The sequence below is a fragment of the Rhineura floridana genome, chromosome 7 (genome assembly GCF_030035675.1).
Source record: "Rhineura floridana isolate rRhiFlo1 chromosome 7, rRhiFlo1.hap2, whole genome shotgun sequence".
In the NCBI taxonomy this organism is placed as follows: domain Eukaryota; kingdom Metazoa; phylum Chordata; class Lepidosauria; order Squamata; family Rhineuridae; genus Rhineura; species Rhineura floridana.
The window spans coordinates 113494609-113517279 of NC_084486.1; the positions used below are offsets into that span (position 1 = coordinate 113494609).

General features: G+C 42.9%; 1 protein-coding gene across 6 annotated transcripts in view; it reads right to left on the minus strand.

Annotated features, from left to right (window-relative positions):
* Positions 1-22671, minus strand: part of SLC9A9 (solute carrier family 9 member A9) — a 414620-nt gene that overhangs the window by 130666 nt on the left and 261283 nt on the right. Inside the window, exons 13-14 of one of the 6 annotated variants that reach the window (XM_061636947.1) lie at positions 20231-20276; positions 19738-19805 (exon numbers count right to left, since the gene is read on the minus strand). The exons of the other annotated variants lie outside the window; for them this stretch is intronic. Of the exons in view, the coding sequence (XP_061492931.1) occupies positions 19764-19805; positions 20231-20276 (88 nt within the window). The 3' untranslated portion in view covers positions 19738-19763. Of the gene's footprint in view, positions 1-19737; positions 19806-20230; positions 20277-22671 lie in introns of those variants that run through there. 6 annotated transcript variants of the gene reach the window in all.

Here is a 22671-nt window from a genome sequence, read left to right on the forward strand (position 1 = left end):
GACCAAGGTGCTACTTGTGGGGGACAAGGGAAGGTTGGGAGATATTGACTTGATGTTTGATGGGGTGAAACTGCCCCTAAAGGACCAAGTCCGCAGCCTAGGGGTTGTCCTTGATTCCAAGCTGTCCATGGAGGCTCAGATTTCGGCAGTGAGCCGGGCAGCTTGGTATCAATTACACCTCATACGTAGACTGCAATCCTACCTCCCTGTTCATCAGCTCCCATTGGTGGTACATGCCCTGGTCACCTCTCGTTTGGACTACTGTAATGCGCTCTACGTGGGGCTACCCTTGAAAACGGTCCGGAAACTACAACTTATACAAAATGCGGCGGCTCAACTACTTACAAACTGTCGTCGCCGGGAGCACATCACCCCAGTGCTGCTCGATCTGCACTGGCTCCCAGTTGTTTTCTGGGCCCAATTCAAGGTGTTGGTATTAACCTTTAAAGCCCTACACGGTCTCGGCCCAGTTTATCTGATGGAGCGCCTCCAACGCCACCAATTATGCCGCCCGACAAGATCAGCCACACAGGGCCTTCTCTCAGTCCCACCAACTAAAACAGCTAGGCTGGTGGGGACTAGAGAGAGGGCCTTCTCAGTGGCGGCCCCCACTCTCTGGAACTCCGTCCCATATGATCTTCGACATGCCCCTTCCCTGAATGTATTCCGCCAGGCCTTGAAGACCTGGCTTTTCAGACAGGCCTTCGGGACTTCCGGGGAGGGTTAATCTTTTTGACTAATTGCCTGCTACTCTGAACTGTCACTGTTTTACTGTTTTATTGTTGTACTGTATTTATTATGATGTATTTTAATTGAGTTGTACGTCGCCTAGAGTGGCCATTGGCCAGATAGGCGACTTATAAATTAAAATTATTATTATTATTATTATTACAACTTGTTCAAGAGGAACAGAAGGAATAAAAAAGGAGGTGGAGTTGCGCTATATGTTAAAAATATATATTCCTGCACAGAAATATAGGAAGATGAGTTTGGTAGCTCTACTGAGAGTATCTGGATTAAAATTAATAGGGCAAGTAATAAGAGGAATGTGGTGCTTGGAGTCTACTACCAACCACCCAATCAAGGAGAATCCAGAGAGATCCAGAGGGGATCCTGGAAATTACAGGCCAGTTAGCTTAACTTCTGTCCCTGGAAAACTGGTAGAAAGTATTATTAAAGCTAGATTAAGTAAGCACATAGAAGAACAAGCCTTGCTGAAGCAGAGCCAGCATGGTTTCTGCAAGGGAAAGTCCTGTCTCAGTAACCTACTAGAATTCTTTGAGAGTGTCAACAAGCATATAGATAGAGGTGATCCAGTGGACATAGTGTACTTAGACTTTCAAAAAGCGTTTGACAAGGTACCTCACCAAAGACTTCTGAGGAAGCTTAGCAGTCATGGAATAAGAGGAGAGGTCCTCTTGTGGATAAGGAATTGGTTAAGAAGTAGAAAGCAGAGAGTAGGAATAAACGGACAGTTCTCCCAATGGAGGGCTGTAGAAAGTGGAGTCCCTCAAGGATCGGTATTGGGACCTGTACTTTTCAACTTATTCATTAATGACCTAGAATTAGGAGTGAGCAGTGAAGTGGCCAAGTTTGCTGATGACACTAAATTGTTCAGGGTTGTTAAAACAAAAAGGGATTGCGAAGAGCTCCAAAAAGACCTCTCCAAACTGAGTGAATGGGCAGAAAAATGGCAAATGCAATTCAATATAAACAAGTGTAAAATTATGCATATTGGAGCAAAAAATCTTAATTTCACATATACGCTCATGGGGTCTGAACTGACGGTGACTGACCAGGAGAGAGACCTCGGGATTGTAGTGGACAGCACAATGAAAATGTCGACCCAGTGTGCAGCAGCTGTGAAAAAGGCAAATTCCATGCTAGCGATAATTAGGAAAGGTATTGAAAATAATACCTCATGGGGTCTGAACTGACGGTGACTGACCAGGAGAGAGACCTCGGGATTGTAGTGGACAGCACAATGAAAATGTCGACCCAGTGTGCAGCAGCTGTGAAAAAGGCAAATTCCATGCTAGCGATAATTAGGAAAGGTATTGAAAATAAAACAGCCGATATAATGCCGTTGTATAAATCTATGGTGCAGCCGCATTTGGAATACTGTGTACAGTTCTGGTCGCCTCATCTCAAAAAGGATATTATAGAGTTGGAAAAGGTTCAGAAGAGGGCAACCAGAATGATCAAGGGGATGGAGTGACTCCCTTACGAGGAAAGGTTGCAGCATTTGGGGTTTTTGAGTTTAGAGAAAAGGCGGGTCAGAGGAGACATGATAGAAGTGTATAAAATTATGCATGGCATTGAGAAAGTGGATAGAGAAAAGTTCTTCTCCCTCTCTCATAATACTAGAACTCGTGGACATTCAAAGAAGCTGAATGTTGGAAGATTCAGCACAGACAAAAGGAAGTACTTCTTTACTCAGCGCATAGTTAAACTATGGAATTTGCTCCCACAAGATGCAGTAATGGCCACCAGCTTGGATGGCTTTAAAAGAAGATTAGACAAATTCATGGAGGACAGGGCTATCAATGGCTACTAGCCATGATGGCTGTGCTGTGCCACCCTAGTCAGAGGCAGCATGCTTCTGAAAACCAGTTGCCGGAAGCCTCAGGAGGGGACAGTGTTCTTGCACTCGGGTCCTGCTTGCGGGCTTCCCCCAGGCACCGGTTGGCCACTGTGAGAACAGGATGCTGGACTAGATGGGCCACTGGCCTGATCCAGCAGGCTCTTCTTATGTTCTTATGTTCTTATGAGAAGACGAGAATGTAACATTTGAAAAGCAAATTCCCAATGTTTCGAGGAGGCATGAAGTAGTAGTAATGGGGGATTTCAATTGTCCCGATATCTGTTGGGAGACAAATTCTGCCAAACACGGCCCCTCCATGAAATTGTGTGGGAGATAACTTTCTCCTACAGAAAGTGGAGGAAGCAACCAAAGGATCAGCTATCCTGGACTTAATTCTAACCAATAGAGATGATTTGGTGGATGAAGTGGCAGTTACGGGAACTCTGGGGGAAAGTGACCACACCATACTTGAATTCTTGATTTTAACAGAAGCAAAAGCTGAGAGTAGCCATACGCACACCCTGGACTTCAGGAAAGCTGATTTTAAGAAATTCAGAACAATTGTAAGTACGGTTCCATGGCAAGCCACCCTAATGAGAAAAGGAGTCCAAGATGGGTGGGAGTTTCTAAAAAAGGAAATTCTAAAAGAGCAATGGCAAGCAATTCCAACAAGGAAAAAAGGGGGAAAACAACAGAAGAAGCCAATGTGGCTTCACAAAAAGCTTAGAGATGACCTGAAAACAAAAAAGGACACATACAGGAAGTGGAAAGAAGGCCAGGCCACAAAGGAAGAATACAGGCAGGTATCACGGAGTTGCCGGGATGGTGTCAGGAAGGCTAAAGCTGAGAATGAGCTGAGGCTAGCGAGGGATGCTAAAAGCAACAAAAAAGCTTTCTTCAGGTATGTCCATAGTAACAGACAGAGAAAAGAAATGGTGGCACAGCTACTCAAAGAGGATGGCAAAATGATAACAGATGACAAAGAAAAGGCAGAAGTGCTCAATTCCTACTTTGGCTCAGCCTTCTCCCAAAAAAGGGCCTATGACCCTCCCGGGAAACATGAAGTAGGTCAGGACTGGAACTTGAGATTGATAGACAAATGGTCAAGAAATACCTAATCACTTTGAACAAGTTCAAATCTCCAGGGCCTGATAAACTGCATCCTAGAGTATTGAAGGAACTGGCTGAAGAACTGTCAGAACCGGTCACTATTATCTTTGCAAAATCATAGCGGACTGGTGAGGTGCCGGATGACTGGAGGAGAGCTAATGTTGTCCCTATCTTCAAAAAGGGCAAGAAGGAGGAACCGGGGAACTACAGACCAGTTAGCCTAACATCAATCCCTGGAAAAACTCTGGACCACATTATAAAGCAGTCAGTCTGTAAGCACCTTGAAAGCAATGCAGTGATTACTAGGAGCCAACATGGATTTATGAAGGACAAATCCTGCCAAACTAATCTTATCTCATTTTTTGACTGGGTTACCTCCCTTATAGACTGTGGGAATGCTGTGGACGTAATATATCTTGACTTCAGCAAAGCTTTTGACAAAGTGCCCCACAATATTCTGATTAGCATGCTAGCTAAATGTGGGCTGGATGGAACAACTATCAGGTGGATCCACAGCTGGCTCCAGAATCGTACTCAAAGAGTGCTTATCAATGGTTCCTTCTCAAACTGGGCAGAAGTAACGAGTGGGGTACCACAGGGCTCAGTCCTGGGCCCAGTGCTCTTCAACATTTGTATTAACAACTTGGATGAGGAGGTATAGAGCATGCTTACCAAATTTGCTGATGGTACAAAATTGGGGGGCATAGCTAATACCGTGGAAGACAGAAACAAAATTCAAAGGGACCTTGATAGGCTGGAACATTGGGCTGAAAACAACAGAATGAAATTCAACAGGCATAAATGCAAAGTTCTACACCTAGGAAAAAGAAACTAAATGCACAGGTATAAGATGGGGAATACTTGGCTCAGCAATACGACATGTGAGAAGGATCTTGGAATTGCTGTTGATCACAAGCTGAATATGAGCCAATGGTGTAATGTGGCTGCAAAAAGGCAAATGCTATATTAGGCTGCATTAACAGAAGTATAGTTTCCAAATCATGTGAAGCATTAGTTCCCCTCTATTCAGCACTGGTTAGGCCTCATCTTGAATACTGCTTCTAGTTCTGGTCTCCGCACTTCAAGAAGGATGCAGACAAACTGGAACAGGTTCAGAGAAGGGCAACAAGGATGATCAGGGAACTGGAAACAAAGCCCTATGAGGAGAGACTGAAAGAACTGGGCATGTTTAGCCTGGCGAAGAGCAGACTGGGGAGAGATATGACAGAACTCTTCAAGTATATGAAAGGTCGTCACAGAGAGGAGGGCCGGGATCTTTTCTTGATCGTCCCAGAGTGCAGGACACAGAATAATGGGCTCAAGTTGCAGGAAGCCAGATTTCGACTGGACATCAGGAAAAACTTCCTAACTGTTAGAGCCATACAACAATGGAACCAATTACCTAGAGAGGTAGTGGGCTCTCTGACACTGGAGGCCTTCAAGAGGCAGCTGGACAGCCATCTGTTGGAAATGATTGATTTGGATTCCTGCATTGAGCAGGGGGTTGGACTTGATGGCTTTATAGGCCCCTTCCAACTCTACTATTCTATGATTCTATGTTTCTGTGATTCTATAATTTATATCCTGCCCTCAGGACAGCTTACAAAAACAATAAAAATACACAATCAGTCAATTAAAATCAATATTGTGACCAAGAAGTTGTATTAGCAACAATTAGGAAATGTGAAATGATTATTACAACGTGTACCGCAGATAGAAATCAAAATTTCAATATTATCAGTTCAGTCAATAATCTTATCCAATTAGCTTCAAAGCAAGCAGTGCTGTCATAGAATCCTTTCTAGCACCAGACAATACTCCTGCACAAATTTGAAATACCTGAAGACACCCAAGCTTATGCTTAAACTGAGCATTAAATTGAAGATACTGAAGTAAAATTGAAGTGAATAGGAATTATATATTCTATCTCTAGAGTGTTTAATACGCCACTAGAAAGAAAAGAACTTGGTGTGCAGCAAGGTTTGCCTGAACTTCAGAGTATTTTGAACATACAATGTATATGGAGTCCTACCAAAAATAGTAGTAGTAGTAAAAATATTTATATACTGCTTTTCAACAAAAAGTTCCCAAAGCAGTTTACATAGCAAAATATGTAATGTTTGTAATTTGGCTGTATAAATGAAGATAGCTACAAACCAATCATTTTCATTTCAAACTTTACATAAAGGAAATTCTCCTCAGTTCTTGCAAAACAAGAATTGGGCTTTGAATATGTGAAATACTAATAAAGAAAATGGATCCGCTAAATATGTACTGAGCGCATTCTACAGCACTAAATTCTAAGCTTGTCTCTATTAATTTGGAATTAGGGATAAAGGATTTCAGCCGCTGCCAGGGGGGCAGATATGTAGCACCAAGGGCAAAATGTAAGCAAATACTGTAACTTTTGTGTGGGGTGGATTGTTCCATTACTCAACTTCCCATGAGTCCATGTGGGCAGCCATCTTTTTCCCCCCTGTGCAATGCCCCTGGGCTAGATGGCACATTTCCATGTCCCATTGCTCCCAGGAGCAATCTATGGCCTCATTTTCAATGTGTGCAACAGCTACTTACAGTTGTGGCGATTACCTGTTAATTATTTATTTTTTAAAGGTGGCCCTTGGAATACCTTGTTGTGATGTGGAATTTGAATATGTTCCAATCTATATATTAGTTCAGGAGTGTAGATCAGGGGAGAATGCTTCAGAATATAGACTCAACTAATTCCTGAAGTGTTCATTGTGTAGGAGCAGTCAATGTGTGGAAGTCAGAATGGGCAACAGATGTGCAATCATGCTTAATGAATGAAGAATATTGAGCTGGAAGATCATGTGAAAAGGGTGCATACTCTTCCTCTAGGTCAGAGTGTGATATCTTTTCTTTACAAATGTTTGCCTAATTCAGTGGTGGGGAACTTCTGGCCTATGGGCCATTCTTGGGGTCTAATTTGGCATTTTCCCCAAACTATGCTGGCTCACCAATCAGCAACCCAGCATTCCTGATTTGGAGGGTCAAACAGGAGGAAGGGGCTGCCTGAAAGCCCTTTGCAATCCTTTGCAAGCAGACCAGCATTCCTGTTTGAACCTCTGGAAACCAGATGCTTAGCCAGGAGTGTGGGGGCTGTCTGAGAGTCCTTTGCAAACAGCAAAGGGACTTTGAAACAAGTGATGCATTGGGCTTCGAAGTCCCGACAATTGCAACTTCAAAGGCAGCATCACCTGACATCAGAGTGACTTCAGGTGACTGACAGGTGGGCAACCTCACACACCTGTCAAATTTGGCCTCTCAGGGAGTAGGGAGATAATGATTTGGCCTGCTGTCCAGAAAAGTGCCTCTGGACTAATTCTTTAGATTTCAACTTCAGAATCAGGCACTCCAAATCACTGCCAACCTTATAAAAGAACTGCTGTATATGAGAAGCGGTGGACATAATAAACCAAAGTTTGCCAACAGTAGAAGTGTTTATTTTTCAGAAGGAAGATTACTATAATACTCAGATAATGGATACAATTAAGCATACCACATGTTAGAGATGGTAAACATCCCTAGAGTTGCCAACACCCTGCCCAAGAGAATCATCTTTCCTGGCCACCATCTGCTACAACCTGAATTCACAACAAATAAGATATTACCAACCAAATATCCAGCTCTCTCATATAATGCTCCATCATAATTTTTGATCGTGATTAATGCTTCAGAGGATAGAACAACCCGCCTTTAAAAAAAATAAATAAAAAACAACAAACATTTTCAATGATTCACAGATTGGTCTGTGGAGAAAAAAGCACCACAGTGCTTGCCATTGTCAAAGTCAAAATTCTTATTTGCTCTGCACTTGATTTACTCAGAGATATTTCTGATAATTTGCCTGTGTAGATTTTATGCTGCCTTTAACCATTCTAGCAAGTTTTTATGAGCAGCCTCAAGCAATGTTAGCCAACCATTTGTTAAATGCTACTTATTATTTGTGACACTAAAGTTACAGTTGATAACACACCTTCATTTCAATCTGTTAAGACTTTATCATTTTGCTGGAACATTTGGTTAAAATTGTTACAGTGATTTCTTTGTAACACTATCACATATAAGCCTAGGCTACACAATTGGTCCTTTGTGGCAGACCTGAAGTGCTCCGGATGACTTTCTTATTCTGCATTCCTCCTGATTTGTTTTCACAAAGCATGCACGGAGGTGATATGATGCCTGCTGTTTATTAGGCAATCATCCTAAATTTGTTTGTGTGGAGGTTATATGACTGTGTCTATCATTTGTTAGTGCATTTCCCTATCACTTTCCTTATCACAAAAAGTCAATTTTAAAAACTGGATATGTTGCACAAGAGCACCTGGTGGCTAGGTCTGGGAGCCTAGCTCTGGAGCACAAATTTCCCACAATGCTTTGGAGCAATGCTACATCAGGGGCATTGTGATAAATTAAAATAGTGGCCCCCACCCTGCATTGATCAGAGTTCTGCTACTGCCACTGCCAATTGCTGTTGTCATGTACACTTGGAGGTATCCACCAGAGGACATCACCAAGGCCCCCCTCAAGGCAGGAGCTGGCCTTGTCTGTTGTGATCTCACAAACCTACTTCAAAATAGGTCAGGGGAATGCCCTGATGTGGGATCAAAAAATGTAACAAAAATGGCATCAGCTGTGCTACATTTAAGAATTAATTTCACTTTCTCTGGACTGATCTTCTAATTAAAAAAGCAACTAAATTGTAAGGTATCCAGGAGTGAAACCCAAATTTATATTGGATAAAGAAGCTAGATAGCACAGCACCTCCAATGCCATGTGAGTCATGCAGAACTTCTGTAAAGTTAAGGAATGGATAATGCAAACAGGGCATCATATTTTTTACATAATAAAAGGTCTAATGTTTGTAAAAGTTGGAGAACTTTGGTTGTACCTTTAATATCCTATTTGTATCAATGACATAATGATGTCAATCTCTTTGAAGAAAGGAAAAAGAACATGCCACAACAACTGGTATTCTGCCTTTAAGTGCATAGAAATCAATTACTTCCTTGGTGAGACAAGAGGTAATTTTCTCATTTAAACCTTGCAGATGTACTGACTAGCAAATTATTGTTGGGCTGTTACTTCTATGATAATTAACAATAAAAAGTCTATGTTATAGCATAATTAGCTGTTTACTAAATGTTCTCACTCAACCTGCATCACAGAGGCACTGTTTTTAAGAGGCAAACTATTAAGGAGCTGTCTTAATTAACCTATTTCTATTCAGCCAATTACAGAATAGTTTTATAGTCTCTGTAACGTAACTTTTTGGGCATTCAGTGGGGCATTCCTTCTGCTAGTAATGCACAATCTTAGATTTTTAATGGGAGGTTCTCAAGCCATGCGGATGTTCCCTGCCTAATCTCTCTTTTGTGTTTTTTTAAAAGTGCCTTGCAATGCAATATTATGTATGCCTACTCAGAAGTAAGTCCTACTGAGTTCAGTGGGACTTACTCCCATGTAAGTGTGTGTAGGATCCATAAGGCTATCAATGGCTACTAGATATAATGGCTATATATATTACCTCCAGTATCAGAACCAATATGCCTCTGAATACCAATTTTGGGAAAAGATGAGCAGGAATACTATTTCATTCCTGTCCTGTCTATTGGCTTTCCATATGCATCTGCTTGGCCTCTGTGGGAACAGAATGCTGGACTAGATGGGATGAACATGCTCATCCCCACTTCCTTCTGTTAATCACACACCTGAACAGCTCTTTTCCAAAGAATAATCCACTTCTCAGCCTACTGATCTTCTGTCCTCCTTTTGATCAGTACTTTTTAATTTAGCCAGAGACTAGGAAGAAGCCCTCACAACTTCTAAAGCTCTCAGCACTACTCACTCTCCTTTGTGTCCCAGGGTTTGGCTTAGGTAGAAGAACTTCCTCATGAAGTTCCACTGAGGCACATTTCAAACATCCCAAATACACTTTTCAAAAAACTAACTAGCGCTGAGGCTTTATTTTTGGCTGAGATTTTTTTTGGCAGGGAGGCAGGGAGGTTCATGGAGAGTTAAAAGGAATTCACTTATAGGGAAAAAACCGTTGCGGTTTAAGAACGTACCTATAGCCAACAGATATTTCTATCAAACCTTCAAAAGCAGGGCAATTGGGCAGCTAAAAGAAACAAGATATGTGCTGTGCTGATCTTGTTTTAGCAGGGAGGAAGCAACAATATAAAGACAGTTGATATAATTCAGATAGTCACTTTAAATATGTTTGATTTACTTTGCAATTTTAGTGAAGTTTCCTATAGTAAATCATTTTCTTTTGCTTCTGTTTCTGTGAATATGTGAAGTACAGCAACACTTTGCATAATTTACACTAAAAAACAGTCCAAAAAACAATTGTGGAATAATGGCATTGACTATTCTGCAGAATAGTCTCCAATGGAGAAATGTCTCAGTTTGCACAAGATAAAACAGTGGGAGGTGAAATACATTCTAGCAAATTTCTAGGTGTGCTCTATGTTTTTAATTGACCATGCCCACCCTTCCTTAAGTGGGGTGATTTAAGCATAGCAGGCTGAACACATGCATCTTGGGCAGGCCATGTTTGTTTTTCCAACAAATAATTCATTAAGCAATTTACTTAAGCAATGCAACATACTGAAGTTGCAGCATATTGTAATCAGTCTGATTTTACATCAAACTGCAATTTCAGATTGAACTGTTAATGCAAGCATAATAGAAATAGAACATAACCTCCAGATTGCAAGACAAAAGGCTGTCTTCACCAACATATTACACTGACCAATAAAATTTAATAAAAATAAATTTGACTCAGATTTCTAAGGATGAATAATGAGAGAATTATAATTTTCTAGATTAGATGCTCTGTAGAAACAGTAGTAACACAGGAAAGAAGCAAAGTAAGATGAACACCAACAAACATACAAAAAATGTAATTCTCCATCTTTGAAGATGTAGTCCTGATTGAAGGTGTTGCCACCACTCAGCATATGCTCAGAGGCACATGTTGCCAAATTCTTCCAAGCTACATAGAATGTGGATTGGACTGTGAAACACCAACACAAATTGTGTTTGCATTTTGACAAATTTGTAGGGCAGTACAATATCTCAGAGAGGAGGTCAGGTGTCCTGCTCCCCTAGTGCATTCACTATAGCTGCCCAATTTCCCTTCTTTTTAAAGTTTGAATGATGTATCTATTGTTTCTTAAACCGCAAGGTTTCTTTTTCCCTATTAGTGACTTTCTCTGCTTTTTAATCAAGGAGGTAAGAAATGGAATCCTGTGCAAGTTTGCGGAGAATGGAGTGATCATTTGCATGCTTATTGAGTTCAGTAGGATTTACTCCCCTGTAATCATGGTTAGGATAGGTGGACCCCTCGCTGGATCATCACCTTGTAGTGGTGAGTGGGCTTGTGTGTGTTGAGCTTTCGCTCCCCCACGAGGGCCAGGGAGGGGGAAGACATGAGTTTTAGGTTTCCCAGCTGTCAGAAGATGCGGAAGACCCAGGAGTTGTTGAGTCTCAGTAAGACCTTGGGAGAGGGAGTGAGGTTAAGTCCGGGCCAGTTCCCACAGATGGTGTGGTCTCCAAAGAGGAGAGTATGCCACCCCCAGACAGGTCAGATGAGCCGTTGGCAGATGTTTCAGAGCATACGTTGACTCCCCCTTTACCAAGTGGCTCTCAGGATGGTTTAAGCATGTTGTGATGATCCTGTATTAGTGTAAATAGGATAAGTGCTGTTTGAATAGAAGATACATGGTAAGTGGAGTGAAAGAGGAGGGGGAGTGAATGGGCAGTAGAATGCTGGATGATTGGCTGAGTGTTTAAAATGGCTGAGCATATAAAAGGAAGAGTGACAGTGGAATCTGGGTGGATGTGAGGTGATGAAAGTGAGTGGGTTGTTTTGGTGGGTTTTAGAGAGTTGTTTGCCAGGAGAGCGTGGAGAAGGAGGGGGGTGGAGTTCGGATTAGTATTAGATAAAACCATATGCTTATGTGCCTTATGAAGAAATCTTGTTATCTTTGTTATCTTTGTTATATTTAATAAATACTTAATTTGGTTTACCAAAGGCCTGATCCTTGGCTGGGGTTTCACAGACCAGAAGGGAGGGTAAGGTAATGACCAAGGCTGAAGGGAAACTGTAACAAATGGTGGCAGCGGTGAAGAGAATAACAATACAAGTATTCTGAGTCTCTGGGAATACTGGTATTGGGACGTGACTGGTGGTGCTGCCTAGCAGGGGGTTCTGGTGAGATCTGTGCTAGAGCGGGGAGAGAAACCATAAAAAAGGACAGTCCGGACTGGTGGAGTCCCTGGTGGTGCCTAGTGACAGGCAGTAGCCACGAGCAGGTAGGAACCTGACAGGGAGAGCCAGGGAAGGGCGTCACATGTGGTGTTAGCGGTGGGATCGAACAAAGGAGACTACGTCACAGGTGTTGGCTGTAGCGGTGGTACAAATACTAGAGAATCCCTAACAGTGGTGTGGCAAACAGAAATAACAAAACAAGATTACTTGTGAGAGTGACTGGCAAAGATTGTGTGGCAAAGAGTGAGTGAACTCAAACACCATGGCTGAATATATAAAAATGAAAAGAGAGGAGCTGGTGGAGAAGTGCATAACATTCAATTTACCTCACGAGGGTAAAGGGGTAGATGAATTGAGGGTAGCACTTATATGATTTGCAACTGCCCAGCAACAACAACCTGTCAGGGAAGAGACCCCAGAAGGATACTTAAGCAATCCCGCTTATATAGAGTATTTGAGAGAGAAGTTGAGGATGGAAGCTGAGCAAAAAGATAAACAGAGGGAGTTGGAAACTGAGAGATTGAGGATGGAAACTGAGAGAATGAGAGTGGATGCCGAGATACAAGGGGAAAGATTAAAATTGGATAGAGAGAAATTTCACTCTGAGGAGACAAGGAAAGACAGAGATGGAGCAAAAATAAAAATTACTCCAAAGGACTTTGCTGTCTATGAGCCTAGACAAGATCCTCAAATTTATCTCACAACCTTTGAAAAGGCAGCTCAGTTGTGGGGGCTACCTGAAGATAAATACATGCAGTATTTATCAAATCTGATCAAAGGGGAATTGGCAGAGGTATACCAATATTTCCCCTCAGACAGGCCTGTCACCTATGCTGAGTTTAAAGAGGCAGTCTACAAAAGATTCAGACTGGGGCCTGATTATTTTAGAAAGCTTTTCAGAAACTGCCAGATACAGACAGGGAGGTCTTTCGTGGAGCTGGGGGCAAAACTGATGGACATATTTGGGAAATGGCTGACAAGTGCAAAAGCTCAGTCTGTGGAGGAGGTGAAAAACCTCATGATACTGGATCAATTATACCATCAGTTGCCACCAGAAATAAGGCTCCTTGTCAAAGACCGTTCCCCTACATCGGTGCAGGAGGCCGCCGAGATGGCAGATCACTTTGCCTCCAATAGAACTGGCTGGGTGGGGAAAATATCAAGAGATTTTAAACCCAGACCATATAATGCTGGCAGAAGGGATGTGGTACCACAGCGAGTGAGTCCTCCAATAAAATCTGAAGGGCACAGGACACCCCAGAGTGGATCTGTGTACCCTAAAAGTGAGGAGAAATTATGCTACAAATGTGGTAGACCAGGGCACCTACGTTTTCAATGTGAGGTTGCCAACCCCATTAGTAATCCTGCTCAGACAAGGGCAGTGAAAACAGAGCCCAAGGCTTTAGAAACAGCGAAAAAGGTTCAGTTCTGCCAGATAAACTGGACAAAAGTAACAGACTTGGATTCGAGTCTAAGAGAGGAAGTGTGTGTTCAAGGGGCAAATTATTGGGCATTGCTTGATACTGGTGCCGCTCAGACATTACTGAGGCCAGATTTAATAAAATCTGAGGAAATATTACCTCAGGAAACTGTGACTATCCAAGGAGTGAGGGGACAACCAGAAAGCTTGCCTATGGCCCTAGTGAAAATGGAGTGGAGAGGAAAAGGGGGAAAATATAAAGTCGGTATTAATGCCCAACAACAAGAACCAGTGATACTGGGAAGAGATGTTATGGGGGCACAAGGAAAAATATATGTGGTGACCAGACAGCAACTTGGCAGAGAAACAGAAGCCAAGTTAACACAGGCTGAAAAGAACAGGGTGGAATCTGTTAGCCAGCCTCAGGTCACCATAGCAACCACTAGCAGGCCTGCTGAAGGAGACAAACTGTATCAAGTGGTCTCTGGGGAAGAAGCAGATCAATTCAGGGAAGAGCTGCATAAAGATATAAGTTTGAACCAAATAAAGGAACAAGCCCTGACCCAACAGATTCCTTTCCCTGACAAGCTGAGGAATCAAGTTGTGAAAGAGAATCTCAGTCAAGCTCAGCAGAAGCAAAGTTACTGGTATGACAGAACAGCCAGGGAACGTGTGTATGATGTGGGAGATATGGTTATGGCGTTCATACCCAGGAAACATGACAAATTACAGGCTAACTGGGAAGGACCATATACCATAAGAGAAAGGCTTGACACAGTGACATATGTAATCACCACAGACCAATTAAACAAAAGCAAAGTGGTTCATGTAAATATGTTAAAGCCTTACCATACCAGGGATGCACAGGTGTTGCAAGTTACCTTATTCCCTGAGGGAAGTGGGCCTGAACTTCCGGATCTGGTACAGGAAAGCAAAGACAAAGGAGGGGTAGATCAAGTGGAATGGTCAGAGGAGGTGAAGGAGGAAGTAAAAGAAGAGATTCTGAGAGTTTTGAAAAACTATGGGAATCTCTTTAGTAATAAACCTGGCCGAACCAGTATAGTTATACATTCCATTGATACTGGAGAGCATGCCCCAGTCAGATCTGTACTGTGCTGTGTGAATGGGAAAGTTGTGAGTGAAGTAATCTGTGTAGGACATGGGGTGGGGAGTGGGAAAGTCACCCCCTTATGGAGCAAGGTGGAGGCAATACAAGCGTGGCCTATCCCCTTAACCAAAAAGCAAGTTAGGGCATTTCTAGGTGTGGCTGGTTTTTATAGGAAGTTTGTGAAAGATTTTGGGGAAATAGCAACCCCCTTGCATGAGTTGACAAAGATAAAGTGTTCTGAGTGTGTGGTATGGACGGATGAATGTCAGAAGGCTTTTGATCTGCTGAAGCAAGCCTTGTGCAAAGGACCCATATTAATAGCACCAGACTATGAGCAACCATTCATCGTGGCTACAGATGCGTCGGACCTCACGCTGGGAGTCGTCTTGCTGCAGGAGAGAGAAGGCACCAGACATCCAGTGGCGTATCTGAGTCGCAAGCTGACGCCGAGGGAGAAAAACTATTCGTCGGTCCAAAAGGAGTGCCTAGCGGTCATGTGGGGGCTGAACAAGTTGCGCCCATACGTGTGGGGACGAAGAGTCATGGTAACAACGGATCATCGGGCCTTGTTATGGTTACAGACTATGAAAAACCATAATACTATGCTGCAGAGGTGGTCCTGGGCCCTACAAGACTATCAAGTGGACTTCCAGTTCATCAAAGGCAAGGACAATGTATTGGCCGATGGACTGTCAAGGCAGGTGGCTGGGACTGCAGTGACGTGACCAGACGGAGGAACAAAGAAAGACACTTTCCCCAGAGAGACTTGTTTTAATTGTTAACGCGACGTATAAATCCGGGAACAGGAATAATACTCTGCCGTTATGTTAAGGGGGGGGAAATGTGATGATCCTGTATTAGTGTAAATAGGGTTAGTGCTGTTTGAATAGAAGATACATGGTAAGTGGAGTGAAAGAGGAGGGGGAGTGAATGGGCAGTAGAATGCTGGATGATTGGCTGAGTGTTTAAAATGGCTGAGCGTATAAAAGGAAGAGTGACAGTGGAATCTGGGTGGATGTGAGGTGATGAAAGTGAGTGGGTTGTTTTGGTGGGTTTTAGAGAGTTGTTTGCCAGGAGAGCGTGGAGAAGGAGGGGGGTGGAGCTCGGATTAGTATTAGATAAAACCATATGCTTATGTGCCTTATGAAAAAATCTTGTTATCTTTGTTATCTTTGTTATATTTAATAAATACTTAATTTGGTTTACCAAAGGTCTGATCCTTGGCTGGGGTTTCACAGACCAGAAGGGAGGGTAAGGTAATGACCAAGACTGAAGGGAAACTGTAACAAATGGTGGCAGCGGTGAAGAGAATAACAATACAAGTATTCTGAGTCTCTGGGAATACTGGTATTAGGACGTGACTGTGGTGCTGCCTAGCAGGGGGATCTGGTGAGATCTGTGCTAGAGCGGGGAGAGAAACCATAAAAAAGGACAGTCCAGACTGGTGGAGTCCCTGGTGGTGCCTAGTGACAGGCAGTAGCCACGAGCAGGTAGGAACCTGACAGGGAGAGCCAGGGAAGGGCATCACACATGTCACTGCCCCATGACCTCGAGCCGGTTGCTAAGGAGATGGTTCTTTTGGACGAGCTGTTGGAAGTGCACCCCCCGTCACCCGACTTTTAAGCTGCGAGAAGCGGAAAGGACAGAGGCAGGACTTGCGAAGGAGTCAGAGATTATGATTCAGAACTTTCCTTACTTAAGACTGCAGCTCTGTGACTTCAGCTGCTGAGTCAACTTTCTTCACACATTGCAGAGCATGTCTAGAGTGCAGTTAGGGAATTCTAGTGAGCTAGCTTAGAGGTTTCTATGAAGCACACTGCTTTTGATGTATCCATTACTTTAATAAAACAAGATTTAATTGCACCTGTGTCTCAGCCTCGTGAATCCCACTCTGAACAGGACAGTGTGTTCCAATGAACCCTGTGAGCAATGCTGTTGGGAGTCATGTACTCCCAGCAGGGTCCCCATGGCAGTAAGGTCAAGGAACAGGAACCCGATGAAGGACAATCCAAGAATGTCCTCAATGGCAGAACAGGCAGGGGATAACAATGTGTATGTTACAACAACTGTGAAAGCGGATGAAGGCTGCAGCAGATAAAACACTTCCAATCGTCGTGGTAGCCATACCATTGGATCAAAGCCTTTTTCTGTCAAGATTGTGTGTTGATTGTTGTGTGTCTATCTCCCGACATAAAACAAATTCACATACAGGCATCTTCCAACCAACCTTATTTTGGAAGACCATCTTACTCAGTCACGAGTGATCACCAGTAGTAGTAGTAGGTGGAACTGACCATGGGGAAGGGGAGGAGGAAGAAGGGCAGGGGTAGGAGAGGAGGGAAGAGGGGAGAAAGAGGGCAGGTTTGATCGTTTGCATGCTTATTGAGTTCAGTGGGATTTACTCCTGTGCATTCATGCTTAGGATAGGTGAAACTGACCAGAGAGGAGGAGGAGAGGGAGGCCTCTCACATTGCTACAGTCCCCAGAAGAGGGGCTGACTGTTAAACCACTCTGGCCACTGGAGCTCTGTCAAGGAAATATGAGTATCCTAACAACTCTGAGCACCTTTATTTATTTATTAAACTTGTATACTTGTATACCTTTCACAAACTACACTTCCCAGGATTCTTTGGGGGAAGCCATGACTGACTAAAGTGAAATAAATGTCTGGCATGGGTGCAGCCACCTGATTAGCCAAGCCAAACAACTGTGAGTCTGGCTTTTAGAACACTGACAGTTGGTTCTTACTGAGCATGCCTGCTCTTATCATTGACTCCAATGTTAAATTACTTAATTAAAAATCAGCCAGGCATTTTTAAAAAACATTTAAACTGCAGAAGATGAAGGTCAGGGTATGGGGCAAGGTCAGTAATAGGATTACAGGTACTCTGTGAACATGGCTGATGTTTAATTAATTTAAATAATTCCAACAAATTATGAGACCACTGACAGAAAAATGTCCAACAGGGGTCTGGATTTTTCTCTCTCTTGTTTTACATTTTGAACTCTTGATTCTCTCTGAGTGTTTTGTGATTTACCATGAAAATTTAGAGGGTTGTGAAGCACTCCTTTCTGAGTTCAGGGCTGTAAGTTTTGTAAGGTTTTGTTTTGAAATTAGCTTATGAGAAGCAGCAGCATGGCATGGGGAGTATTTTCAATTTAACATTGAGGAATGTGAAAAATCCATGCTGGCTATAGTATACAGCCACTCTTGTGGCTCTATAATCAGACCATACCCCAAATTGGGGAGATACTAGACAACTTTGCTGACATTTACACTGGGTGGTATTCAACTAAGTCTTACTTAGAGCAGTCCTATTGAAATGAATAGACATGACTAATTTAGGTTTATTAATTTCAACAGGTCTACTCTGAGTAGGACTTAGTTGACCACAACCCAGTATGAGGTGGGGGGAGGACATTCCTATAATGTTCCTGGGATGATGTTACATCATGATGCCATCTCATGGATACTCTAGGAATGCACTGGTAGTGGAGGCTTCCTGCAAGGAGGCTGTACAGCAGGGTTCCAGATGTTGCTAAACTACAACTCCCATCAGCCCTGTCCATTGGCCATGCTTCCTAGGGCTTATGGAAGTTTAGTTCAGCAGAATCTGGAGGGCCAAAGGTTTCCCATACTTGCTGTAGAGCAATATAAAGATTTTTAAAAGTTAAAGCAGTTCATCATTTTAACTTTATCAAACAAAGCTTCATACTTCTCTCCAGCATCTCTGCAGGTGGCCTCCACCACCAGCTGCACTTCCTGGAATGCCCATGGAAGGGAGTCATGATGTAATATCCTCCTACTCACATTCCAGAACAGAAAAAAGGCCACCTCTCATGTGGAGGGCAAAGAGTTTTATGAAATTAGTTTCCACACACTGTGCTATAACTAACTCTTAAAGAGGCAGCTTAGTGAACATAAGAAGAGTCTGCTGGATCAGACCAAAGACCCATCTAGTCCACCATCCTGTTCTGACAGTGGCCAACTGGTTGCCCATGGGAAACCTGCAAGCAGGGCCTGAGTGCAAAGAGCACTCTTCCTTCCTGTGGTTTCTAGTAACTGGTGTTTGGAAGCATACTGCCTCCGTTTATGGAGGCAGAGCATAGCCATCATGGCTAGTAGCAGAGCTTGGAAAAGTTACTTTTTAAAACTACAACTCCCATCAGCCCCAGCCAGCATGGCCACTGGATTGGGCTGATGGGAGTTGTAGTTCAAAAAAGTAACTTTTCCAAGCTCTGGCTAGTAGCCACTGATAGCCTTTTCCTCCATGAATTTGTTTAATCCTCTTTTAAATCCATCCAAGTTGGTGACCATTGCTGCCTCTTGGTGGGAGAAAATTCCATAGCTTAACTATGCACTGTATGAAGAAGTACTTTCTTTTGCCTGTCCTGAATCTTCCAACATTAAGCTTCACTGGATGACCCTGAGTTCTATGTTATGAGAGAGGAAGAAAAACTTTTCTGTAACAACATTCTCCAGCCCATGCATAACTATATACAGTTCTTTCACGTCACCCCTTACTCGCCGTTTTGCTAAACGAAGAAGCCCCAAATGTCATCACCTTTCCTCATGGGGGGGCGCTCTATCCCCTTGATCATTTTGGTTGCCCCCTGTTAGCCTGGCTGTCTTGGGTCTTTTGTATTCTTGACCATACTCTAATGGAGACCTTCTGCAACTGGCTTGGACGTACTACAGTGCTTCTTTCACTATGTGATTACTACTCCAGGTTTTTCTTCCATCAAAGGCTTGCACGAGTGCATGGTAATGGTGATTGGAATTTATGATGAGCGCTAGAAAGCCAGAAGGAGTGCATTAGATTAGCATGAATGAACTTCAAATGTGGAAGTAGAGGAACACTATGCAGTTGGTCAGTTGAAGGACTTGGTAAAAATAGAATGCAATCAGGTGCAAGGTCACCAGCTCAAAAACAAAGAAAAAAAGGGTTTAAATATGTATGGTATTGTTCATGCATACAGCTTACTGCAGGGGGGAAACACGCCACCCCTGTGATAATGAAAGAAGTGGAAAGCTGCAGTATGAGCATACTTCCTGTGCGTGCCCCACTTCCAAAATTAATTAGGGAAGATCCATATGAACCAGCAGAGCAGAACAATGAGCACAGCCAATCTGTGGAAGACGTATGAAACAGAATGTGGGAAATCCATTCACCCCAGTTACTTTTAACATATCTCAGCTGTAGTTTTAAATGGGGGGGGGGGAATGGCATAGCTTTATTCTTCACAGGTGCAGGTAGCTCACTTGGCCAGTCCTCATGCTGTTCTGCAAATAATGAACATGATAACCGTTAGACACATTACATTTAATTACAGGCTTTGGTGGATTTCTGCAGCATCAACTAGGGATCTGGGAGACTTTTTAACAAAAGTCATTTTTTATCTTTCCAGAAAGTATGCGAGAGCTAAAGAGAGCTCAATGAGCAAAAGTGTTGTAGTTGTAATTGGATTCTTAAAAGGAAACTTTATTATAAGAATGCAAGGAATAGGCTATATCATTTTTGTTGGTGGATAAGCAGGGGGCAATAGTCTGTGAAAGGAAAAGGGCAAGATACACTGAATTATTCTCCAGCACAAACTGCACTGAAATCGATAGGCACGCCTATGTAGCTCCCTTGCACTTCAAGGAGACACATGCAGGAGAAATTCCTGGAGAACTGTGCCCATAACTCTTTGCTCATTAAAACTAACCTGGATTTTTTCATAGGAAGTACTGTTGGGCTGCTTGCAAAGCATCCTGAAAAAAGGAAAACTAATCAACATAATACCACAAATGGTGCTGAAGCTCATAACTTTGTAAGATCTCAGTATAGTGTCTTTAAATAAACATTCCCTTTAATCAAGGTTATATGCCTCTGAGTGATGGAGGGTGAAAACTATAGATCTGTACAGCCAGGACAGCATTTCCTTTTTCAATAGCAAATCAATGCATGCACTGGTCTTAGGAAATTATTTTCTGCATCCCTAGGGAAATATGACACAAGCTGAATACTAGTATGAAACAATGAGAGAGAGGATGGGAGAGGATGGGAGGGGGGACTAAGTTAGGACCAAAATCTCTCCTCATATAATTAAATTTCCCTTTCCTAAAATGACCTTCCTTCATCTTGACAAATGGGAAAACGAAAATGTGCTAATGACAGGAGAAACAACTAGGTGCATTTTAAATAGTTTTGTAACTAGCGCTTCATGGAATCAATTTTAGACCATTATATGAGAAGTTGGCTGATGCATTGTTTTGCATTTCAAAGGAGGAGGACAGGAGAGCTCATAACACTTGCGATATTGGTGTGGGATGGGAAGCAGACCATTTAGACCACTGTCTTGGACCCAAACTGTCAAAACTAAGGGTATTTCAGCTAAATAATTGCATGAGTGGAACCATTTCCACTTGCACAATAGGACTTTCTCCACTCTCCTCCCACGTTCACCCCGCACCATCCCCGGATCTGCTCTGGAGGATTAGGGGAACGTCCCGGACAGATTTAAGGGGCACATGGGAGGAGAGGGGGAAAGAACATTCTGTTGCACTGATGGATTGTTCACCTTAGTACTATGTTGAATATAACCCTAAGCTGTAGGCAGCTGTCAAGCAGAGACAGGAGCTGGGAACCAGAAACCAGGGATTATGCCAAGAGTGGGCTGAGACAGGACTCAGAAGAAGACAGAGCCAGGGAAGTCTGTTACTGTCCAGGCAAAGTCTTTACCATTCTTCCTGATAAGGACAGCCAATGGCAGCATTGATGGGCAGAGTCAGTCCCATATATATCTGAAAACTCTTTGCTGCTTAGGACATATGTCAAAGTGTAGCTTTGATGGCACCACATGGGGCAGCTGTGCACAGAGCAATGAGTTCTTGGTTCTAGCCCTGGTGACTCCTGACAAAACCCAACGTAACTTTTTTCCAGCTAAAATTACAATCACTTTTGCCCGAGTTTGCCTGCCCAATAAAATAAGCATCCATGCAAAAATGTAACCATTGGTTCTAATCGTTTATTTCAACATACTCACTTTTATTTCTCGACAAATGGGGCCTACAATAAAATGCTGCAGTCTGGAGCGCTCCTGTTAAGTGTGCCAGCCAACCAGCCATGTTTTCTGTTGGGATACACCATTCCATTCCCCTTTCTGGTTTTCCTTGTTCCTCCAACAGATGCTCAGCATTCTGTGGTCCTCCTTGGGTGATATTGGCAAGGCCAACCCCCTTGCCAGAGAAAGCAAGGACCCTTGAACTTGTGCATTCACTGGCAAAGGGGATGACCTTGCTGATATCAGGGCCATTTTGGGATTTTGTTACCCTTTTAGGTTTTTTTGGCTAGGGATTTTTCTACTTCTGCAAAGCTTCCTGCCCCCCCCCCCGAAAATGCTGATATTTCCCTCTTGTTTCACAGTAATCCAATTTGGGCTACATAGCAATCATCATGCCGCACCTGAGTTCAGTATCAGTATGTATTAGGAGTCCCCAATCATTCAGTTGTTATTGAATGACACCTTTGGCCATCCCTAAACACTGCCCATGCTGCATGGGGCTGACGAAATACCATCCTGCAACTTTGGGAGGGTCACAGGTCCCCCATGTTTGATTTAAGAAAAATATAGTCATGTCTCCTTGTTAGTAACCAGACCAATGAGTATTATTCTGTACCCTTAAACAGCATATCTACCATTTGTCATGCAGGCTGAGAATTTAAATCTGTTTTCCCACTAACAAAACTAATTAATAAGATGCATGCCACTGATATGGGACTGGAAGGAGGGCAAGCATGAAGTCTGCTCATGAATGCGTAGTTTCCATCTTCTTGGGTCTGAGTAAAGGTAAATTTTTAAGCAAACGCCAGAGCTTCACTCTAAACTAACAAATGAAAAATTAATCACTTGGCGTGGCTGGAGAGTTATAACGTAAGCAACACCATCTGCATCACCAAGTACATCTGTTAATTACTTGATTTGCAGCATATTTGGTGCTATTCCCAGGTGAGATGGGCCAGGCACTTCCACAATCTTCAAGAGTCCTGAAGTCTAGTTATATGCTCCTAAGTAGATAATCCCTTGACTACTCATGTCAGAGCTATCATGTTTCCAAAGAAAAGTTGACTTCTTCTAGAATTTTCCGTGTTGCTAATTAATCATTC